Below are 7652 nucleotides of genomic sequence, written 5' to 3' on the forward strand. Positions count from 1 at the left end.
AAAATTTTGATGAAGGAAAAATAGTACATATTTCATATAATCTAATACTCCTAAAAAGAATACAATATATTTACTCCACCTCATGGAAACATCACTTTGAGATATTTGAGTCGCCACATTCTAATGGTGTGCACCAATTTTTCAAAGGTTGTTGTAGGAAATGACTTTGTAAATAAGTCCGTTGGGTTATTCTTTGAAGAAATTTGTTGTATAGCGATATCACCATTTTCTTTAAGATCATGAGTGTAGAAAAACTTTGGTGAAATATGCTTTGTTAGATCTCCTTTAATATATCATCATCTAGTTTGAGATATGCATGTTGTGTTATCTTTATATAATATTGTTAGAATATTTTTACTATAAAACAAACCACATGTTCCACGAATGTGTTGAGTTTTTTATCTTAGTCATACACATTCTCGAGTAGCCTCGTGAATTGCAAGAATTTCAACATGATTTGAGGAAGTGGTTGTTATGGTTTGTTTCAATGATCACCATGATATGATAGTTTCTCCACATATGAATAGATAACCTGTTTGAAATATGGTTTTGTGTTGATCAGATAAATATCTATAATTTGCATAACCAACTAGATCAAATATCGATTTATTTAGATAACATAAATCCATATGAATTGTTTATTGGAGATAACGGAGTATATGCTTAATCGTGTTCTAATATCTTTTAGTTGGAGAATAACTATATCTTGCTAATAAATTTATTGAAAATGCAATATCTGGTCTTATATTATTAGCAAGATACATAAGTGCACAAATTGCACTAAGATATGGTACTTCAGGACCAAGAAGTTATTCATTATCATCTCGATGTCGAAATATATTTCTCACAAATAATGAATGAACTTTCATTGGAACGTTCAATGGACGTGCTTTGTCCATATAAAATATTTTCAAAACTTTTATTGTATAAGTTGACTGATGAACAAATATCCCATCTGTAAAATACTTAATTTGCAAACCAAGGAAAAATTTTGTTTCTCCGAGATCTTTCATCTTAAATTCTTTTTTAAGATATTTTATTGCCTTAAATCTTTATAGGACTCTCATATAAATATCATTATCAAGAGATCCATATGAATTGTTGTGATTACATCCATAAGAGGCATGTCCATATTTTCATACACAGTTAAACCAATTAAATACCTCAATGTAATTGCATCAATCACCGGAGAATACATCTCCTTATAATCAATACCAGGTTCTTATGAAAAACCTTATGCAACTAATCTTGTTTTATATATTGTGACCACATTATTTTCATTTCATTTTCTCACAAATACTCATTTGTATCCCACAGGTTTGACACCTTATTGTGTTTTGACTATTAGTAAGAAAACATGAGCAAAATAGAATGTCTCCATACAAATGTAAGAAGCTTAGCTCTCATAAGCAATGGTCTAGTAATTAACAACAGACGTTTTATGAATGATTCTGCTAAACCATTTTGTGTATGAACATGAGCTACAAGATGTTTAACACTTATCCCAATCGACATACAATAATTATCAAAAGCTTAGAATGTAAATTCATCAGCATTATTAAAACGAGTTATCTTAATTGTATAATCAGAAAATTGAGTTATTTAATTAATTATTTGATGGTCACACGTGTGACCATCTATTGGATGCATCTAGTAATACCATAAAATATCCCTATGATATTTTAATAAAATGAGGTATTATTTTAAAAAAATTATGATCATGTTAAAATAGGGCTACTTTTTTCATTTCAATTGGGTAAAAGTGGCATAAAATTATTTTATAATAAGTAAAAAAAAATTGGAGAAAGTAAAGTAAAAGTCGAAAACCTTATTAATACTATATAATAAAGGAGAGAGGAGAGAGAAAAATAATGAATAGTTCCACAAAATTCCATGGGAGGGACCAAGGAAAGGACAAGAATGTAAATTCACAATGAATTTTTGTTCAACTTGTAATTCGAGCCAACGGATTTTCAGTCTCAAAAAACCTGCAGTGGTTTCCCTTTCCCATTTCTTCTTTAAAACCTTTCATCTTCTCCATTTTTCTCTCCCAGCTCAACAAACTCTCTCCCCCATGGATTCCTCAAATCCCACCGCAACAAAACCCTGCTTCCTCCACGACGCCGACGACGACGACTCCGCCGCCGGCATGGAACCCGAAATCTCCTCTCACCCTTTCTTCTCCAGAAGCTTCCGTTCTCTCTCCCTCTCCGCCGCTTCTAGATCTTCCCGTTTCGAAGATCCTCCCCCTCATTTCTTAGATTCCTGTTTCCTTTGCCGGAAACCCCTCGGGAATAACATCGATATCTTCATGTACAGGTTTGTTCACCATCTAGAATCTTTCTTGGGTTTTTTTCTTTGATTTTGGGATTTAGGATTTTAGGACTGAAATCTTGTGATGGGTTTTTCTTAACAGAGGAGATACGCCGTTCTGTAGTGAAGAATGTAGACAAGAACAAATAGAAATTGATGAAATGAAAGAGAAGAAATGGAGAAGATCATCAGCTGCTGCTATGAAAACACTGAGGAAAAAAGATCAACAAAGAAGAAGATCTACTTCTCCTAATAAATCATCTCCTCCGTCGGATTACCCTTTCTGTGCCGGCACCGTCGCCGCCGCTTAGGTTTTACATAAAAAAATAAAACTCATTAAGTACAACAAAAACATGGAAGAAGAAGAAGAGATGGGGGTTTCTTGTTTCTGTTTTTGGGTTGTGATTTTAAGATCTTGACTGAGATTAAATGGGGATCTGCAAAAGAGGAAGAGATTGAAAGATTGAGAGATCTGATCTGGTTTTTACTTCCTGTTTTTGGGATTTTTGGTTTTTGGGGTTTGGAAATGAGATCACTCTCTGCATATACATATGGAGTTAGGGAAGAGGGTGATTAATTCTGTATGTAAACTATGGGTTTTTATCTTCTTCTTCTTCTTCTTCTTCTTCTTCTTGAGACTGTTTTTTTTTTTTGCCCTAATCTATTGGGCTTTCATTTTGAGATATTAGATAAATAATATTCAGATTTTACTGTCTTCTATACTCTGTTTTTTTTTTTTTTTTTTTTTTTTTTTTTTTGGGTTTTTGTTTTTCAAATGGGTGTTGAATCACTTTTCAGTTTTCACTATTTTAACAATCTACCATGTGCCTTAATTTTTTTTTTTTAAATTCCAAATTCTATCATTTTAGGTCTTTTTTTATGTAAAGAAAATTGGATTGATTCAATTTTCTTCATCTTTTTTTTCTAAAATATTTGAGATTACAGTTCAAACAAAACTATTTTCAATTTTTGAAGGGAATAAGTATAAATTTTTAAATAATCATATTTTGAATAATATATAAAAACAGTTGGAATAATTTGTTAGTATGTTTAAATAATTTGTTAATAATATATAGGAAATGAATAACTGTGAAATTGGGTATGGACATTTAAATTTACTAGAAGTTTTATTAAATGTAGAATTTATAAAAATTTGGAGGGACCAAGTAAAAACATTTTTGAAGTTAAATAAAGAAAAGTGTCAGAAGTTAATTAAATTTGTAAGAGAAAAAAGAAACCTGGTTTCACGCAAGAAAATTTAACGGCTTTAATGCTGTAATTTAAAGTAAGTATAAAATATAGATCCCAGTTGCTTCAATGTCTGGACTAAAATATACTTTTTCTTATTTAAAATCAGTATTTTGAAGAAATATCATGGTGGTAAATATTTATGTGGCATAAACACTCGTAATATTCATTTTTAAGGTCGGAGGGCTGATTCTCCCTGCCACATAAAAGTATCCAGAAAGTAATATTGATGATTAGTTTTGGATGAAAATCGTTAAAATTTTATTTAAAAAACTTCTCTAAATTTTTTAAAAAATATCTCCACCAGAATAAAAATCGTTATTCTTCGTGAAAAAAATAATTTTAAAAATTAAAACAAAAAGTTAATTTGTTTGAAGTTCTTGAAAAAGATCAATTTTAAAATAAATTATATAGATATGTTCTTTTTTCATATATGTACTCTCATGTTTTTCTTAATTTTATAATTCTTAGTTTATATAAATTTTCTTAACAATAAAAATAAAATCTAAAATTTTAAATTAAAATATAAAATCCCACAAAATTTTGCAAAATTTCAAAATCAATATCTCCTCTTAAAATATATCAGAATGATAAATAGTCAAATAAAAATGTATTTGGCTATTAACACACATACAATTTTGTTAAAATATGCAAGTCTTAAAACCATTTGGTGTTTTATTTATTATATTTCTTCTTATTCTAGTTCATATACCTTAATTAAAGTGTGCAATTTTATTTATTTATTTATTTTAGATAAACAAGTGCTTAATAGTTAACAAAAAGGAGGTAAGAGTATTGAAGAAGAGAGGGGAGAAAAAGAAGAAAAATAGAGAGGTAAGACGATATTAATGGTTTATGTCCAAATATAGGAAAAGTATTTTTTAAAAAAGTTTAAGGGTATTTTTGAAAATTTTTAAATAAAAATTTAACAGTTTTCATAAAAAAAATCTAACGACAAAACTTTTGAAACGGATATTATTTTTGAACTTTTGAAACTTTGGGGACGTTTTTTTTTTTTTTTTTTTTTTTTTAACTTTTAAAACTTCAGGACATTTTTTTTATACAAAGTGTAAAGTTCAGGGACATCTTTTTATAATTTGACCTATTTTTTAAATAAGACAATATTATAAAATAATATTTTTTAAAAAATAAAAAATAGTTATGTCATGATATAAAAAACTAATTATAACAATAAAAAATTATAATCACTATCTATCTCTTAAGGAATTCAATTTTAATAGTAAACATGATTTATCAAAATATGTACATTTATCGATTTTTTTAAAAATCTTTTTCTCTTCATTTTACATGTTAATTGAAAATTTTTATCTTATAGTTGTAAATTCTAAATGGAGACTTACTAAACTCCAATATATTAACTCAAAAATTTATAGTGAGTTACAATTTTAAGTATTATTATATTTTATGAAAATTATTGTTGTTTTTCCTTTTAAAGTGAGGATCTAAATTATTGTGTTTAGACCAATGAAAACAATTGATGGAACTTGTTGAAGGGATTAATTATTGTATTGGCCCACAGAGAAAATGGGAATTGATAGGTTAGACTTGCTTGGAGGAATCCCTTTTCTTCCAAAGACTTTGGGTATTTTAAAACACATAAATTACATATTCAGCTTCACCCATTTATTTTTTTTTTATACAAAATTTAAAATTTATATATATACACACATCATATGAAAATATCCGGTCCTACGAGTGATCTAAAATTATACAAAAATAAAATAAAATAAAATAGGTCATACAATCTAAAACAAAAGCTTATACCTTTTACGTACGTAATAACAAGTGAAGTTATCTAAACAAACTATTTTGTATGCATATTAAGATTTTGTTCTCGTTGTCTCGCTCATTTGGGTTGAGGTCTTTTAGTTCATTGTTCTAGCTTTCACCTCTCTCATTCTTTCGGTTTAGATTTTTGTTTTTGTTTTTGGGGTTTCTCTATTTTCAATTCTCTCATTATTTTGGATTTGGAAATTTTTTCTCTCCCTCTCGCTCTTTGCTTTATAGTAACAAGAGACTAGAACCGTGTTTTGATCATTTTTGCAAGTGATGGTATGTGTAAAAATCAAAGAAACTTTAATTTAAAAAAAATGTGACATTTTATTCAATACCCAATGGGCTATCAGCAGCATCTTAAATTCCCTTTAACCATTTATTTACTCCTTAGATAACATAGGGTTAATTAGATTTTTTGGGTTGAATTTTATTTTAATTAGGTAATAGGGGTAGTTTTCAAAATGGGCTTTTTTTTGTGGCCTTTTTTCGAATGTGTCGCTTTCTGGATTATTTTATTATTTTTTTTTCCGCGCATATGCGTCTCTTGTCTCTTGAAGAGACGCATTCATCCAAAAGAAAGAAAAAAAAATTAAGAATGCGTCTCTTCATAAATAATAATAAAAAGAATTAAGAATGAAACAACCTCATTTACTTCAATAAGTTGAAAACCACCCCTTTCACCTAATTAAAATAAAATTCAACCCAAAAAATCTAATTAACCCGACAACGTAACATAACTTTCTTTTAAATTTAACTTTTTTTCTACATTCATTAATTGATCGAGAGACTCACTACCTAACTAACTAGCAAACTAACTAACTGTATATATAAAGTTACTTTTTATGTTTAAACTATTATTGAGGTAACAATTAAGTTCTCAAAATTTAATTTGACAATTTAGTCTCATACTTAATTTGTAAAGTTTTAATCTATGTTGTAAAAATTAAATGTTGATTTTCCATTTAGACTGTCTATCTCATAAACATAGCGTTAATTAGTTTGTTCATCTACTAATGAAAGGACCTTATCAACTCTCAACTATAATTAAAGCTCATAGATTAATTGTTATTTCTACAATAGTTTAAGGACTAGAATTATTTCTAATTCGGTTCAGTCCATGATGACCACATACTTAGAATTGTGAATATCTTACCAATTTCTCTAAAACCCAGATGTTATAGAGTCCGAGGGATTACCATTAGCTGAGATAGTGCTAAACTAGCTAAACATTCACGAATATTAAAAAATAGAGGAAAATATGCTAAAATCCTACATCATATATATTCATTTATATTTTTCTTCACAATTTTTCTTCTAAAATAAGAAACAAAAATAGTGGTTCTAAATACCTAATCCTCACGGATGGTATTTTTAGGTCTACAAGGTTATGATTGTATGTTTTATTTTCTTCTTCTTATTTTTTTATTTATTCTGTTCATCAAACCATTTATTTTTTAATGCTTTCCTGTTCCAGCAATGTTCAACAAATCCAATTAGCAATGTTCTAGAGTTTTCTTGAATATAGAAGAAAGTACTGTACATTCAAGACAACATTATATTGGACACTATTTTTTCTCAAAGAGAAAATGGTCCAATCTTTTATGTTGGACCCAAATTTAAAGTCCAACTCAATTATATGTTAAATTAAGATAAAAAAAAAAAAGAAACAAAAACAAAATAAAAACTCATCTTTTTTAACTGAAGATGGAAAAACAGAAACATAAAAAACTGAAGGTGGAAATCTAAGGGTATGTTGATAAAAAATTCCGATTCCGTGTTATGTTTTCATATTTACTGAATTAAGTAAATATGTATTTTGCAGATAATTTAGATTTTGTTTTTGAAAATTGTTTTCGAATTCTATGTTTCAAATAATGTAAATTGTAAAAATAACATTTTTATGTTTTAATTGTATCTAAATTTTAAAATGCAAAATTATATTGAATAAAAATAAAAACAGAGTGTTGTTTCGGTATATGTTCTATTTATCAATTCATATATGTTCGTATATGTTGTCGAGTTGAAATGTCATTTCAATCTTATCAAAATCAGAGTACACCTATGAAATAGACACACATACATATACATATACAAGATACGAGTACGGTAGGATACGGTGATGCGTTAATTTCTAAAAAAAATTATGATATTGATATGTTGAAGATATGATGCTTTTTTCTCTCTCTTTTCTTTTTTCCTAAAAGAAAAATTTAGGATATAGGTAAGCATAACATAACGATATAAAATGTAATAAATCCGAAAAAAAAAAAAAAACATAAAATGTTACGTTAATG

The 7652-nt window shown here is 27.7% G+C and overlaps 1 protein-coding gene across 1 annotated transcript; it reads left to right on the forward strand.

Moving 5' to 3' along the window:
• Positions 1–2052: 2052 nt before the first annotated feature.
• Positions 2053–3025, forward strand: LOC120089923 (FCS-Like Zinc finger 1-like). Its single transcript, XM_039047365.2, has 2 exons — positions 2053–2319; positions 2417–3025. The coding sequence occupies exons 1-2, from the start codon at positions 2075–2077 to the stop codon at positions 2622–2624; spliced, it is 453 nt and encodes a 150-aa protein (XP_038903293.1). The 5' UTR covers positions 2053–2074; the 3' UTR covers positions 2625–3025.
• The last annotated feature ends 4627 nt before the right edge of the window (positions 3026–7652 follow it).

This window comes from Benincasa hispida, chromosome 11 (assembly GCF_027475165.1).
Source record: "Benincasa hispida cultivar pf3 chromosome 11, pf3_genome.v1.1, whole genome shotgun sequence".
Taxonomy (NCBI): domain Eukaryota; kingdom Viridiplantae; phylum Streptophyta; class Magnoliopsida; order Cucurbitales; family Cucurbitaceae; genus Benincasa; species Benincasa hispida.

Coding starts and splice junctions, on each gene's coding strand:
- LOC120089923 (XM_039047365.2), top strand. CDS start 2,075: ATGGATTCCTCAAATCCCACCGCAACAAAACCCTGCTTCCTCCACGAC. Junction 2,320..2,416: donor ATCGATATCTTCATGTACAG/GTTTGTTCACCA, acceptor TTTTCTTAACAG/AGGAGATACGCCGTTCTGTA.